The 17155-nt window shown below is 34.1% G+C and overlaps 1 protein-coding gene across 3 annotated transcripts; it reads left to right on the forward strand.

Annotated features, from left to right (window-relative positions):
- Positions 1 to 4391: 4391 nt before the first annotated feature.
- LOC148231720 (uncharacterized) lies at positions 4392 to 14239 on the forward strand. 3 transcript variants are annotated; one of them, XM_088191499.1, is made up of 14 exons: positions 4392 to 4626; positions 7950 to 8181; positions 8246 to 8426; positions 8504 to 8650; positions 8722 to 8867; positions 8935 to 9189; positions 9256 to 9437; positions 10035 to 10117; positions 10187 to 10358; positions 10568 to 10712; positions 10794 to 12361; positions 12427 to 12547; positions 12612 to 12726; positions 13369 to 14239. In XM_088191499.1, the coding sequence occupies exons 2-14, from the start codon at positions 8005 to 8007 to the stop codon at positions 13908 to 13910; spliced, it is 3834 nt and encodes a 1277-aa protein (XP_088047625.1). In that variant the 5' UTR covers positions 4392 to 4626; positions 7950 to 8004; the 3' UTR covers positions 13911 to 14239. The 3 variants fall into 3 exon arrangements, with proteins under 3 accessions (XP_088047625.1, XP_088047627.1, XP_088047628.1); XM_088191501.1 differs by having other exon boundaries at positions 4392 to 4622; XM_088191502.1 differs by having other exon boundaries at positions 4392 to 4601.
- Positions 14240 to 17155: the final 2916 nt, after the last annotated feature.

Genomic DNA, 17155 nt, shown 5'->3' on the forward strand with positions numbered 1-17155 from the left:
CCCTAAACGACCATAACTTTTAACGACGAGTTTACGTTTTTACTGTTTGAAAACTATGTCTAGCACGGTTCACGTGCAACTTCCGGTCATCCTTTCTTCAATTTCCGGCCGTAGCTAATGCAGCGCTAAAGTACATACACACCTACTATATATAAATGTCCAATAACAAATTGCGAAAAATCTATGCTTACATACGTATGTACATATATAACACGCGAATGTCGCAAAATTTAGTCTTTTTTCGCGTGAGATTGCATGAAAGAGTTGTTTTGTGTGTATTTTTTTGCATCCACTAACGATGGCTTGCTCTCATCCCCCATGAGGCGTTTATAATTGAGTCGAGTGAGTGGCGACAATGAAATCCTTGAGATGAGGAAGGAGGGTGCAGTTTTGTTCTCGAAACTGCATTTGCTGCAGAATATATGAAAATGCAAATTTTTCATCTGTCGCTCTCTAGAGTGTACACCTGATATGAGCATACTATATAAATATTACAATCACATACACCTATGAGAATAAGTTTAATGTAAACAAATATTTATAATTTATTGAGCAACAGTAATCAAAGAGAATCTGTTACAGAACTCGCACCATTTCGAAACTTCATACTCGACTCATTACCTCGTATTTTTCTAAGTATACTTCTAAAAAAACGATGGTGTTTTCAGGCGCGTATTTTCGTATCCTTCATTAGTGTACGCGGAGCGCGACTCACCGCTACCCCTCCCCCTTTCTCATCACTAATATACCATATCCATTTCCTTAAATTGCTTAAGTGATTTTGGGCCGTTTTTTATTGATTGCAGCTGTTACTCGCGACAGCCCAAGTAGGACGTTGGATATATCCTCAGTCTGTGCACTGTACTGAAGCGAGAGCCCAATAGGTAAGGGTTGTAGTTATGTAGTTCAAGGACTGGATGCCCGATGTCTTAACCCTCTGAACACCAGCGAGTATTACTATCATATTACTTTCTGAAAAAATAAATTGAAAAATCTGCGTTCATTAATAAATGATGCTAGTATAATACAATAATCTTTACATATTGAAAAAATCGTTATTTTCCACAACAAAATAGTGAGTCGCTGACGTTTCAGTGTTTAAAAATTTTATAAATGTTCATAAAAGTCCCCTCTCTTCAATATTTATTGTATAGCTAGAATAAAATGATATAAAAAACATTTGCATCGCGCAATGAGATATATTAAGATCTTCCCTTACAATATGACAGGCGTAAGCCCAATGCAATACAGCGGTGTAATCAACGACGACATTTCAACTTTTTCTAGGAGCGGTTGGCCAGTTAGTAATTCTTTTTTTTATTATTTCGCTTTCATTAAGATTCATGGTAGTTAATTAAATATTTAATTTTAAAATTCAAGAAGATCGCTGAATAGAATCACGTCAAAAGCAATCATATTGTGCCGTCGCCGCCGCAGTGAAAACGCTTGGTTATTTACTATTTACTATTTATTATTTTATTAATTTATTTAACTAAAATTTATATCTACCAAGTGTATGACTTCCGGGTGCCTTTTGTAAGCGAAACCATTGTGGTCATTTGCCGCTGGTTATAAAGGATATATAAGTACAATACGTTCTGAAGCATGTCACGAAGACCATAAATAAATTAAGGACCTTAGTACGAATAAATGGTTTTGGTTTATGAAAGTCTACTTAACCTTTGTAAGTTTCTTTTTCAAATTCTTAGTTGTTCTGAAATAATGATTTCCCTCGTGTTAGCAAAAACACTTTTGCTCGATTGTCGCTTACTTATTTTAGGTAATTTTATTTATAAGCGAGAATATATGTATATACAGCCAGGAATTAAAAAAATAATTGTTAAAAAACCTATATTACTATTGTAAAAAATAATATGATTTATTTTAACCATGCAGCGAAACATTTTTATAATAAATATATGCATTGTATTTATTTGATTTAATTTATTAATTATTATTAAACAGCAAATAATAATTTTAAAATTAATTGTATTAATAGTTCTAAATTATTCACTACTCGTTTGTTTATTTGAATTCAGAAAGCTCACAAAAAGGTATTTTAATAATTGTAGATAAAATTAATACCCCATCTATTGATTTCGTATGAAAGCTGTTACTAAAAAGCGCTTATAATTTTATATTTATTAAACTTTTATTACAGATAATATTTTATAAGTTGTGCTTTGATTTTTATGCATGCAATTAATATTTCCGGTTTTTTTTATATGTATACCAAAAAAATATAAAAAAATTATTACAACCTATATCATTATCTTTATAGTTGGTATTATAAAATTATACAGTATTGTATTATTACATAAATATTTTTATTATCATTGATATATTTTTTAAAAAAGTATCAGGAATAATCCAAATGCTTTTTTTTTAAATAAAAATTAAGTTTAGTTTCCATAGTTTATGAAGTTTTGTTGTTGCTTTTTCTATGCATTGTTCCAAAATTTTAGTGTGCACAAAAAAAACATAACCTGATTTCTAAACGCTCCGCTGGAATGTTATATACAAAGTGACAATAGTGGAGGATCGCAGCTTCTCGCATTCCTTTAACGCCTTCAGAACCACATGCCAATCATTCCCCTTTTTTATAATAAATATATGCGACGTAATTAATTGTAATAAAAATAAAATAATAATGTATAATCCTTTTAATGCAATATATAAACAGGAACATAATAAAAAAATGATGAAACTACTCGCTGCGCGGACTAATATTTTATATTATTTATAAATAATAAAATTAAGAAATCTCTCAAATTTTATTGTTTTATATGTGAAATATGTTTATAAAAATATTGAATGTACATTAGTAAAAAAACACCTTAAAGTATAATTTAAAAAAATATATAACGCAGTGGAAACGCTCGTTACCGAGCGTTCCTACTGCGACGGCACCGACACGATGTTATTGCTTTTTGACGGGAATTTTGGACTTCCGAGAAGTGATAACTGTTTTTGCGTCCTCTTATTGACCAAAATTCAGTTTGAATACACTTTTACTAATATTCTCATATCAAAATTCCGTAGTAATATCAGTAAAGATGGATAGATTAAACCATAAACAAGTGCAGACAAACTATGGAGCAATGTGCGAGATGCGGCGCTTGTCTGTACTTCTTCAGCTTATTTTCTCCTCAGAGATGAGTTGGCTTAGTTGGATAAGTGTGTATTTTGGGCTTGACCTAATAAAAGTTCTACAACTAAAATTATTTTAAAGCTTTCATAAGGTTTGGTTTGGGTAAGAACAGCAAATACCAAATTGAGTTTCATAAACATTTTAGAGCAGCATATAATATATTTTTGCTAATTTAAATATATATATATACTGGTGAAAATGTATTTGGGCTTCACTAGCGATACTTACACATTCACTGCGACATTTATATATCTCATGTGAAAAAGAGTATATAAATGTTTATATTACTACGTATGAAAAAGATAAAATTGTATAATTTTATTAGCACCTACCAGAAAAATTATATTTTCACTGGTAAAATATACCAGGGCATCGAACTGGAACTGAACCGAAAACCGGAAAAACTGTTATTTTTGCCGGAACTAGAATAGATTTCCTATTTCTACAGATGTGGACATTGAATTCATATTGAATAAATAATTTCATCTATGTACAAAAATTAGACAGAAAAAAATACATATTCTCATTTATACAAAATTCCAATGTTTTTTTTAGGAGCTCCAGCAACACAAGTTCGTGTTAAAAGACCTTCTCTGGTTTAAAGTTTATTCTACGAGACAATTGAAATAATTTAAATGAATATAGATTGGAAGATATATTAATAATTAAAGGAAACTAAGAATCCTGTATATTTCAACCGTGAATTAACGAATATTATTTGTTTTCATATGTTTCGTTGAATAAATTATATTGTTATCATATATTATATACTTATAGTTCTAAATGACGTCCCCGTATTTCTAGCTTGAAATTTTTAAACGATTTCTTTTCGTTGCTTGATTTATAAAGCGCTTTTGTGTAGGTCTTCTACACAAAAATACATTTTCTTAAAATCATGTAAATCGAGGGACGGGTTTAATATGATACATACAATAAATACACACACTTGATTATGTCGTTAAGTTAACTAACAATCTTATTATGTTATTGATGCAAATTAGAAATCGATTCGACGAGAATCCATTCTCACGGTTCACTTTGTCTTACTTACCCATTGCCGTTCGTTATTTAACTAACGCATCAAACTATCGGTATTTATGATTGTTTATAATACTAATATATACTCCAATAACAATGTTTGATTAGTCAAGAGACGCATACTAAACAGTACACTCCGTGGTTCAATCCATTGCCGTTCAATACCCGATCAAAAGTTTTACAGTTATAACTCTGATCGGGCAGTTAAGGTGTTGAAAAACAGTTGTTTGCGCGAGTTATGATACGCGTCCGTTCTCTTCGCGAATATCGCTCCTATTTCTTAAACTAAGTGATCGAAACGTTAACTATTTGGATCGTCGAGTGATTTCGAAGTGACTTGATTCGAAGTTGAAAAAAAGCTGCTGCAGTCGAAGTGCCGCCCCGAGATATGCGATGTGGCGCACTCGCATAGGTTAGGAATGCGGATTAATGCGTAGGTATGCGAGCTTTTTGGCCAATCGGGAATAATCGCGAAATTAGCACTGGATTAGGGTGTCGTTTACGACCTTTTGACCGCGATGGAATGTAAAGATCCAAAAGTTTCGAGTTTTTGTTGGAAAACTTTTGACGTTTGGCGCTTTGGAAAGTTTGCCAGCTTGGGCGTTGGTGATTTTTGTTTTATTCGTTATTTTTTTTAATAGGATCAATGTTTTTTTTATTGATTCTTTCATTTTAAAGATAAACGACCCACATTGCAAAGTAAGAGTTGCTTGGTCTAGATTTGACGTTTGCTCTTCACAGCTAACCAGTTTAACTTAGCTATTTACTTGTAACTAGTTCTTTTGCTCTTCACAGAGTGCAAGGAATGATTCATAAAAATAAAAATCTTTGTGTTTCTGTTATTGAGATTCTTAATCAGATATACTTTAAGATTGCCTCCAATAGCTTATAATCAAATAAGTTAGGTTTACTTGTAATTATTCTTTTAACTTTTTTTTATCAATATCCAGTAATAAATGACAAATTCATGTTTTTCTTTTGTTGTATGGTGTAAAATTAAATAAGCAAGGTGATTCCAAATTTACCTCAGCAACTTTAAGTAATTGTTAAATTAGATTTATTTATGTCTTACTCTAAAGTGACCAGCCTTACTGTTTTCGGCAATGCGTTACTGCTTTGGGATTATTTGTACTACCCAATTGACAAAAATGCTTTCCTTATATTCGCGAAAAAAATAAGTAAAAAGTATTTAACAATTACAACAGCCGTTAAACTAGAGTGAGAATCGTAAAAATCAACCAACTCTGACTCCTTTTTATAATTTTCTTTAAAATGTTTAGTGCGTTGAAGAGTGTTTCTTTTCCACTCTTAAAATAATAAAATCAGATTTAAGACCTATAAACGCTGAATTATTAAAAGTAATTATTTTTTTAAGATCTAATTCAGTTTAAATCACAGATAGAAAAGATTACATTTAGATTTAGTGTTATTAAAGATTTAAGATTAGATTAAAATAAAACCAATGAAACAAGCTTTTTCCGTTGTGACTATAATTATTAAATTTGCTATTTTTGTTTATTTTAGTGTATCGTTTTATTTATTTTTTTATTTAATATAAATATTTTATTTTACTTATATTATATATATTCTTTTTTTTCTCACATATATTCATATAATAAATCAATAAATTTTAATTAGATAGGTGTAGCTTTTTTTGCTAAATGATTTTTTATAATTGCATAATCATTGACATTATTTTTATTGTTATCAATTATGCATGCAATTAATATTTCCGGGTATTAATTATTAATTAATAACTTATCACTGATGGCAAAAGTTTACTAAAATCGGTTAGAAAGCATATAATATGAAATTAGCCACCGCTAAGACATACCAATTGCTACACAAACTTACTTAAAAAATGTGTTTATCTTTCCAAAAATCCATTGTCCCATATTATTGTAGTAGACAAATAGAAAACCAGTACGCTTTATTCAATTCCTTAGTGAACTATTTCTGTTAAATAGTAAGTCACATATCACATGAGGACGGAATAGCGTAGCCCGTAATGTCTCAGAGATTGCAGGTTCGAGCCCCGGCAGCGGCACTCGGAATTTTTATTTATAAAAAATGCGCTATTATTAAAAAAACTGACCCCAGCTGCAGTGACATCTATTGATTATAAATTGTATAGCACATAATAATTTATAATTAATAATATAGATGTCACTGATCTCCAGATTTTCAGTCTGGTGGTTAATACTTACTTGTGGGTATTCATTATGTCTGATTGACTTACTCAGTTGGTAAAGATTTACACCGTTGTAACGCATTGGGTTTACGCATGTCATGTTACAGCGGAAGATTTAATAAAAATAATAATATCACTTGAAAAAGGTGCCTGCACTTTAAGAAGACAAGTGCAAAATTTCAGAAATAACAAAAAATCTCCATTTCCCTCTCTAAAAATGGGTTTATTTGTTAATTTAGACAAAACTATAACTATGAAAAAACTATAACTTAATCATTAATTATTGGCATATATATATTCTGCATATTAACACCTGTTGATGTAAGCGACACGTTGAGCGTTTGTGCTAGCTTCTGTATTGTTAATCTCTGATCTTCTCTGATGGCATCATCCTTACTAACAACCCCTAAGGACTTTACCCGCATTTACGTAGATATTGAATGTCAAAATTCCCAGAACGAGATTTTAAAAAATAATTGGAAAGAGATGTTTTCGTCAAATCTGAACAATTGTATGTAACTGACTTGGCATTTTGGACTTATATTTTGATTTTTTAAATTTCCTCAGCTTGAAATAAAAGTTGATAAACCAAGCTAGTTTTATATATTTTTAAGGGGCGTAGCCCTAGGGGTGGTTGACCTCGCGGCCAATGAGACTCTTCGGTGAATCCTATTAGATTGTTTATTAAGTTATAATTACAATTTTTACTATGGACGATTACAGCGTGACGTTTCTCGCGATGAAGGTGTACGTGGCGCAGGTGGTGATAGCCGTAGATGATTCTCAGGGTTCTTAGGCTGCGTGCAGCGAGTGCCAGGTGTGATCTTGAGGTCTGTCGGTGAGGGCGCGTGGCTGGTTCCTCCGAATGGCTGCTGGTAGATCTTGGCTCTCTGGTCGTCTGTGTCGCTGGCTCTGCTGTCTGGGCCGTCTCTTGTCTCGTGCCTCAGCCGTCTCGTATCTCGGACCGTCTGCCTCAAGTGCCGTGGACCGTCTCTTGACCGTCTGCCCTCTCCTCGTCGGAGTCTGAGCTTATATCCTTTAGTATGGATGCACGCTAGCTAGCCAATCGCGATTGTGCATCGATCTCCTAACCAATCGCTGCAGTGGCTTCTTAGAATTCGAGAAATCGGATGTTGCGTTTTCGAAAGCCAGTTTTTGGCTTGGCTCCAGACTTTCGAATTCTTCGGAAAGGGTTTGCATTATGGCGATTGATTGCCTCCGTACCGTTTTGTCACAAAAAAGATTCTCTTAACGACCCGTGTTGTGTGGTCAAAAGAAATTCCTCTTGTGTCATGATGTTTGTCTCATTGTTAATGAATGAACGTTTTTGGTCACGGCCATTAACAATGAGACAATCGCCCTTTTAAATGTGCCTATATGTGTGGTCGCCACATATTTATAGATGTATATGTCTATAAATATTACTGTAACTCTACGATGTAACAATTTTTGGATGCAGTATGTTCTAAAGATTCCTTATACTACATGAAAAATTTGAATATCATAGTAAACAGTATTATCAACATTACAATATCAATCTTCTATAATCTACACTCTCGATTTTTCCAGTATTCTGAAATGCAGCAAAAAAGCGGATCGGTGATTGCCTTCGCTGGGGGCGACAATGGCGGCTGAATTCCTGCCACTCTGCGACGTCCTCTTCAATGTCATATCGCTCGCTGGATATTTCTGCGATGTGGTCTTCGACGTCGTGATGAGCTATGCGCTGCTCGAGCGTGGTTACACGGCCACCGCGGCCACTGCCCTCGCCATCATAATATCGTCATTGCTCATATCACAAGTACTAATCAAAAATATATTTTAATCAATCAGAATAACCCACTAATATAACATTTATTTTACAGATAGTGTCACTGCGGTGGTATTGGCACATATCAGATGGCAAAGACGGCACTAAGAAAAATGGCTGTGGTCGATATATACCTTACGTGTTGCATTGTTTGCAGCTCGGTGTCTTATGGCGCTACGCTAAGCTCTTTGTACCTGTAGATTTGACTAATGTTAAGCATGAAGTGCGAAATTTATGTAAGAATTAATAATGTCAATTTATTTTTTTACATTGGTGCTTCTTTATGAATACTTTATATTGTGATCGATTTTAGGTATGTTACGGTTAGTACATGCTTTTTGCGAAGCAGCTCCCATGTTACTGTTACAATTGCACGTATTAGCAGCAGGGTTTGATGGACCGACTGGCAAAAGCAGGACTTCCTTGTTATCTACTTCTTCTACTGTTGATGATAGAGGCGGTAATTATTTTTTATCAATACCTGAACTACGCCATAATCAAAAACTTAAACCATGTTTATTTTTATTACAGCAAGTGCAGCTTTTACGGAACTCAATGTAATATCTGCATCTTTAAGTCTCTTCTCGGTCTGTTGGGCTCTGGCTAGTTTCAGTAAAAACGTTCGACTACAAAATGTACATCGCCTTGTTCTAACGTGGTTGGGTGTAATATTTCAGGTATTATCTTACAGGATTACAATTATAACATATATTGATATTTTTATAAACATATTTTTTATTTCAGTTCGCTTGGAGACTAGGTACTATTTCTGCTCGTGTAATAGCTCTAACGGTGTACGCATCTTTATACGAACATTGGGTATTCTTAGTCATCGGATTGCATTGGGTGTCGATGTTTTTGTGGTTGATATCTCCCAAGAACGTTTTTCATGGTGAACGAATAAGCCGACCGAGGAAAGCGTATCTATCAGCACTCATAGCATTCGTATATGTGTTCGCTTATGTAAATTTGCAAGAAGTAAACCACAGGCAGAAGATGGTATAATATCCACAATTTGTTTATTAAACTTTATGTTATTATATTTAAATGAAGATCGTCTTTCAGGTGACGTTTTATTTGGTGATGATGGTCGAAAACTGTTTGCTGATTTGCGTTTGGATGGTCGGAGTTTGGGGACAAGAAAGTGACGGTGACCTAAAATTCGATCGCACTCAAATAGTTATGGTGCCTCTACTAGTATTTGCTTCGTTCACAGCCGGAATAGCTTTTATGTTATTGTACTACAGGTATTAATATGAAATATTATTAGTTCTATAAAAGAATTTATATCCTATATTTTCTTTAAATGATGATACCACTCTTCAATATGCATTGCACCCATAGCTTTATACCTAAAAGTTTACTTATCTTTTCGATTATTAATAAAAGAATTGCTTTAATTTTTCTGCTTAACACAATCAAATTTGTTCGAAACACAAACGCGTCTATTATGACTGTCCGGCAGTGATTGAAGTTCTGCGCAGTTTGTTAAAAACTCTCACATTCTCAGTGAGCTTATTAACCTACATAGCATCGATTTGATCTAACATTGTATAATGAGACTATTTTACTCCTAGTTTCGTCTACATTTTATTCCTATATAATATTCTTCAATACTTGATAGTTAATGATGTTTTTGCCCTGGTCAGTTTAATTAAAACTATTTGTGCAATAATGATACATATTATATATATTGTTTTCGCTGGGGTACTGCGTCATCTTATTAACTTTTAACTATGAAGAATACGAGCAGCTTTGTAGAGTAATTTATCAAGACATAATAAAAAATATTGCAAATATGTAATTAAGCTATCATTTAATTAAAATTCATTTATAATTTCTAGATACTTTCACGTGAGACGGTTAGGATATGAATACGGTGGACGTCTTCCACATCTACCAACTGGTAGTACAGATAGTAAATTATGTCAGTTATGATCAATTTATCTCTAACATATTATTATACTTATAATCTAATATAATTTATATTCTTTAGCCAAACATCAATTGGACGGTGGTGAGAATCATATAAATTCGACTGATATCACAGACGGACAAGTCAGATCAACTCATATGTCAGCTTGTCAGCCTCATAGGAATGCAATACCGGGCGTTTTTAATTGTAGATTTTCAAATCCGGTCGCTAACAAGTATGCCATCAGTTATTGGTAAATATCATTGTACTATATTTTTGTTATATTGAGATAAGATAGTAGAATTATATTCTAATTTTAGCTGTAAGATTTATTTTTTCTTAAAGGGTCTAGTATTTTTTATAATATATAATTGATTATAATAGAAAATGATACAAAGTATAAATTATTTTAATTAATAATTTTTAAATTAGAAATAATGAAATATCCAATGTATATTCTAGTGCTGCTACTAAAAGAAAGAAGAAAAAACCGACATCGTTTATCCCGCCACCAGCTGCACCACCAGCGCCTTTAAGGGCTCCGCGTCCAGCTCCGTTACCATTTTGGCGTAGACCGCTACCAGCACCTCATAATCACTCACACTGTGTAAGCGTTAGCTTAGTTTAAAGAAAACATTCATGGACATACGAAGTTCATGGACATGTCTAAATTATAGTTGTGTTATAGGGAGGTTCTTCAGAAAACGAAGGCTCTTCAGTCGGCTCCAGAGTGAACATCCATCAAAAACTGCAAGAGAAGAAGCAGAAACAATTAGCAGAGCTGAAAATAATAGAAGAAGAAATAAAACAAGGCAAATTAGCGAATAACGCCATGATATCCGGCGACGAAATTTATTCCAGTTTACAAAGGCAGCCGATTCCTAGAACAAAGAAGCATATAGATCTAGAACCCCTAACGTGGGCTCCGCCTAGTCCTGAACTCACGTCGCTCGGCCAGAGTTTCGAAAATCTCAACACCTTAGGTCAAAACAATTGTTCTTCGCATAGTCCTAAATTATACGATGGTTTAGCAAATGTATTAAATAGTAACTCTCACAGTGGAGGGCATCAGAATAACGGATATGAAAACTTCTCCGGATTCGCTCAGAAGGCTTTATCGACTAATTTGGTCGGACAATTCTTGGGAAGCTTTCCTAGTTATACAGAAATACCGAATTTAATCAAGAACAATACTGGTATGTCACCTATTAATATTCAAGGTAATTATGAAAGTATCAATAACAACCAAGGAGCAAATAACAACCGGAATATGTCGCCGAGTTCCCAGATATCGAGCGGAGAGCAGAACAACTCTTTAACGAGGCAGATCTTACCGCGTTCTAAAAACGTGAGACAACTCGTATCGCCGCAGCATAGATCTAACTTGAAAGTCGATATGCAAAGACTCAAAGAGCCGTCTAGGGTTCTTTACGGCGATTCGAACGGTCTTCGTGTAATGACTCCTCATCAAAGCAACGATAACAATTCTAGATCTCAACACAACTTCTCCGACGCAAATAGACTGCAAAACTTTTCACCGTCGATCGGCGACATGTCCAGAAATACATCTTACGAAAACAATAAATCGATTAGTCCTAGGAACGTCACTAATATGAGTCCCAAAACGATATTCGCGACTGACATGTCCGGATCGGGAACAAACTCATTCGAAAGAAGCGATAATCAAACTAGTCTGCTAATCAATAATTTGTCTCGGCAGATCACTATATCGAATGCAAACAATTCCAATAATTTATATAGCGAGAATCAATCCCATGGTAGACAATACTCTGGTGTTTATAGTGTATCGAATCAAGATCTTAGCAACTCTGCTTACGGGTTGAATTTAACAAGGAACGCCCCATATACAGAATTGCAGCAAGACAATATGTTCAATAACAATAAACACAGTATGGAATATAGACACAATTATGACCCCCAAGATGTGGAGTTAAATAAAAATGACAATAGCAGTCAGAATAGAATGGAGAATAATAGGAATATATACTTGGACAATAATCAGCGATCTATTTATTCGACTTCCGGGGAAAATTCAATGGTTAAGAACGGAATTTCGTTTCCTTATCAAGTGATTCCGCCCACGAAGGCAAAGATGGATAGAAATGGCAACAGCAGTATAATGGAGCAGGCTAGGAAAATACCAAGGTGTAAAACAACCGAAATACTTCTAGCACCACATTTTTTAGAGAGTTCCTCAAAACAACCTTGCTGCCACAACTGGGGATTATCTTATAGGTAAATTTATTAATATACCAATTTATTTTTAATATGACTATTCTTAATTATAACTAAATATTAAGGTGTCAAGAAGACGGAGAGTGCATGCAACACGGTTGCTATAACGCAGAAGTTTTAAGTAGCGGAGAAGGCGAACCTGACCTTCAAGGAAACTGTAGACCACCGAGTGACATCGATAGCCAAGTATTTAATCAATGGCACCTTAAATTTAATATGTAAATTATTATTAATAAATGTTTCGTTTTAGATTTCTTTACCAAGATCATATACATTGCCGAGAGAGTTTAAATATTACAGAAGAAATAGACAAAGAAGACTAATTAGACCAGATCACTTCGTGGCTAGTACAAACAGCAGTGATGGTTAGTAATTATTTGTTGTATTTTGTAGTTAAGAATAAATTGTAAAGTATATGCTTTATGAAATCATTCTGAATTGACGGACAGTGCCGCAAGATAATTAAAACTTTTATATTTTTACCATTCATAACTTAACTGAAGAAGATCTGCAATTCTCTAGATGTTGTGTACAAAAAGATTTTCTGACATAATTACATCATTACTTCCGGAGAATCCTTCTGATTTATGACAGCCTAAATTCATACTTTAGCTCTAGAATGGAAGGTGGGACGAATCGTATAAAAGGCTTATTTAGAACAGTCACCCCGCCTATTAATGTACAACCTATTTAATGAACCAAGTGTATTTTCCGTGTGGCTCTTTTTAGGAAAAACCGTTGTGGTCGTTTTCCAAATGTCAACAAAAATATCATGTAAAATAACACAAAATAATTTTAGTTACGGTAATAAAGATTAATGATGTTCGAAAGTCTGCCGAAAGTAACTATTGTTAGCTTAGTCGCTCTTCAAATTCTTGGGTGTTCCAATATGACAATTCTTACATGTTTTTATTTAGCGAAGCACTTTGTTCGATTGCCGCTTTCTACTGGACAATTATGTACGAATCCCTACACAATATAATTTAATTAAACTTTTAAATTCATAGGCGATGTGGACAGTGGTGATGACAATGAATCCGAACGTCTCTCCAATAACTCCAGCAAATCTCAGATGAACTGCAGCCAAAATAACTCTGACTCCAAAAACAGCCGCAATATAATCTCAGACATATCTCAAAAATATTACTGCAAACAGAATCAAAACAACCCAACGGATCCTCACCATCAGCATTCAATCAGTCAACCCAACGCTATGCAGTTAGAATCGCTTTCCAATAAGATAATCTCACCCCTGGACGTCAGATCCAATCAGCTCAATTGTCAGAACATCAGCGTTTATGGCATGTCTACCTCTTCGTCTTCGAATCAAAACATCGATTTCGACAACGGAGCAGCAAAGAGCGAAGAATCTCAAAACGTAAACTCTTCTAAGAGCGGCACAAATGAAAACGGACGATACGGACAAGAGTACGGCTTGGAGCGACAGCAGTTCTATGCGGGAGTGTCTCCAGCTCATGGCAGACAACTCAGGAATAGAATATACGGTATCAACAAACAAGGGATGGTTAAACACGAAACTAAATTATAAAATTGACTATGGTACAAAATTGTATATCGATCAAATGCCATTTTAAATTTAACTCTTATGTGTATATATTTTTTTATATATATCAAAAATGAGTTTAGATAATATAAACCAGAGATACTTAAACATTTGAACAATGCTGAGAATTTCTGGTACAAGCAATAAAAGCTCATGAAAATTAAAGGGTTCCTAAATATATGTATATTTTGCCATTTTTATAAATCATTAACTAACTGGTAAGACTTACTAAGTGCTCATTGACTAATGTATGTATAATTTGTAAATAACTGAATAATATACTTAATAAATGTATACGTAATAAAATATCATAATTTCTGTGTTCATTCCATATTGTTAATATTGTTATTATATAAAAAGATAATGAAGTATTATACTAAATTGTTTCAGTATTTATTATTAATAAATATATTGTAAATAGACATTGGTTGTGTAAGAATTTAACATATTAGGTTGTATGCATAAAATATTGTAAATTATATATTTTTAATTTATAGTGCCTATTTTTGGACATATTGAAATTGTGATTGTATTATAGAATAATTTTTTTTGGACAATTTAAAATATATAATATTATTTATAATCAATGCGTGTCTTGTTTTTGTAAATTGTATTTGTTGATGTACCTATATTTTAGTTTATCCAAGAGTTGTATTATCCAAGAAAGTATTTCGTTCCACTCACAGGTAACAAGTCACCATGGACAAACATAATTAACTATTACTGCTGTAAAGGCCAAAAGGTATTTCAGGTAATATAAAAACATTGTCATACGTAATTCATTCTTAAAATAACCAGTGTATGCAATTAAAATTTTAATTCAGTTATATATTATTTATCAAGCAAAGTATATAATTAAAAGATTTTAATTAAGCTATAGCTTATATCTCCTGAATATACGTATCAAGTAATTTAGTGATTATTGTTCTGTAAATAACATAATTTGAGAACTAAAAATATCTTCTACTGCAAATATATTAAGCTCTTTTTTTAAACACACTTATAACTCGTTTTTATTATTAAATCTTACATTTTTTATAAGCATGAATATTAAATAATTTATTGATACCAGTATAATAAGAAATCTTATTCAAGCTACGCCTTTTTAAATTATATTATTAACTTTTGAAAACAAAATGCGTAGCCGCTAAACTTTACCATTTACTATACATTTTACACAATATCAGTTTCTGGGTAAACTCATTTGTAATTAAAATTTAATAAAACCATATTTTATTATCAGTTTTAATAAAATACAACAGAATCACTACAAATAATTAAAATAATACTATTTTTATTGGTAGATGTGGGGCCCAATTTATATATTTATTTATTCATTCATTATGGTCAACACTTGGTGACACTGGTAACATCAACGTGACGGCGGCGGAAGGTGGTGTCACATTATTTTGGTAGACCTCGACAGGAAAAATAACGGCCAGTGGTACCCTGCCCACTGTTCATTCACATATATTTCATATTCCAACACGTATCGTCAATCCTTCAGCCAAAGTAGATATTAAACAAATTAATTATATAGAAATTATTGTTATCCTTTTCGCTCTATGGCTCTGCCTCTATCTATGTCTTTATGTAAAGTTAAATAAATTTGAAGACAAAACATGCTATTTTATTGCTTAGAGAACATCCATAAAATATAAAAATATTTTTTTCAACTGAAAATCTCTGTTACATAAATTTGCAGAGAAAACTTAAACCTAGTACCCCTTCCTTTCTCATATTTTCATAAGTTTCGAGTTACTTATGAGCAATTTGATTCATAAATGTATGTTGTTGCGACCTCTCCCCTTTGGAGATGGCCGTCTTTTCTTCTCGAAGGACCACCGTCTCTCGACGTTATTAAACACCTCTAACCATAGAAATGCTTTATTATCAGAGTTTACATCCTCAGAATCCTTGCTGACGCACGACCATACGCCGTGTCAGCCGAGGCGCCTTCAGGTTATTTATACACAAAAAACCACGCACGGCCATAACACACTTTTATTCGGCCATGCATAAATATATGTAAAATTGTCGGAACATTCTCCCCCCTTGAAGGAACGTACATACTTTGAACAAGGGAGAAGTATTGTTCTTTCAAAACACTAGTTGAACAAACTTATTGAAAAACAGTTGGCTGAACGCAATTATATTAACTATTAAAAAAGGTTCGCCACTCAACTAAATACAAACTCTGCCACATAGGCGCAGAAATTATAACACATGAGTATTCCCAACCGAAAAACAATACCAAAGTATATACAACAAAAATTATAATACACAAGTATACAGAACAGATAACACGTACAAACATCGTAACATATGAACATTGCAAAAACTTATGTTTGGAACATTTTTTCCTCCCTACACTTCAAGTAGCTTTGTATCTTATTTTGAAACGATACTTGCTTACTCACTATCTTCTAATTTCATCGCCTGAGCGATGTTTACGCTCATTTGTTTTATTACACTGTGTCCTATTGCTGCTCCACTGGTAAGAGTGCTAGCCTGCTGACTGCACGTTTGGTGATGCCGCTAGGCGTTTTTACCGAGACAACGCGTACAACTCCATCTTCTCCTTGCTGCAACCCGATCACCCGTCCAAGTTGCCATTGAAGAGGAGGCAGATTGTCCTCCCTCAACAACACCATGTCGCCAATGTTAGGATTGGAGGAACCCGATCTGAAGCTGCGCTGCTGCATCAATGTCACATACTCCTTGGACCACCTGGCCCAGAAGTGCTGCACCAGCTGTTGCAAACGTCTGTACTGAGACAGCCGTGACTCCGGCACGTCGTGCACGTTTTCCTGGGGACAAGCAGTTAGTGGCTCGCCGATAAGGAAATGACCAGGAGTCAATGGAACGAGGTCATTTGGATCATTGGAACTTGGAGTGAGCGAACGCGAATTTAATACTGACTCGATCTGTGCAACGACGGTACTGAAGGCCTCATATGTTAAGGACGCGTTTCCCACTACCCTTACCAGATGTCGCTTGGCTGATTTGACAGCCGCTTCCCACAGACCGCCAAAATGCGGTGACCGTGGTGGTATGAATCTCCATTTAATCCCTTGTTCAGCTAACGAAGCCGGAACTTCCTTGAAGTCGGCAGATCTTAGAAGCCTTCCTAGCTGACGAGAGGCTCCCACAAAGTTCGTGGCATTATCGGAGTGCAACTCGGCAGGTTTGCCCCTCCTCGCGATAAATCGTCTCAAGGTGTTCATGAA

This window comes from Plectrocnemia conspersa, unplaced genomic scaffold, assembly GCF_051122295.1.
Source record: "Plectrocnemia conspersa isolate PC_06_02 unplaced genomic scaffold, ASM5112229v1 ptg000009l, whole genome shotgun sequence".
NCBI classification, from domain to species: domain Eukaryota; kingdom Metazoa; phylum Arthropoda; class Insecta; order Trichoptera; family Polycentropodidae; genus Plectrocnemia; species Plectrocnemia conspersa.

Coding starts and splice junctions, on each gene's coding strand:
- LOC148231720 (XM_088191499.1), top strand. CDS start 8,005: ATGGCGGCTGAATTCCTGCCACTCTGCGACGTCCTCTTCAATGTCATA. Junction 8,651..8,721: donor TACTGTTGATGATAGAGGCG/GTAATTATTTTT, acceptor TTTTTATTACAG/CAAGTGCAGCTTTTACGGAA. Junction 8,868..8,934: donor GGTTGGGTGTAATATTTCAG/GTATTATCTTAC, acceptor TTTTTATTTCAG/TTCGCTTGGAGACTAGGTAC.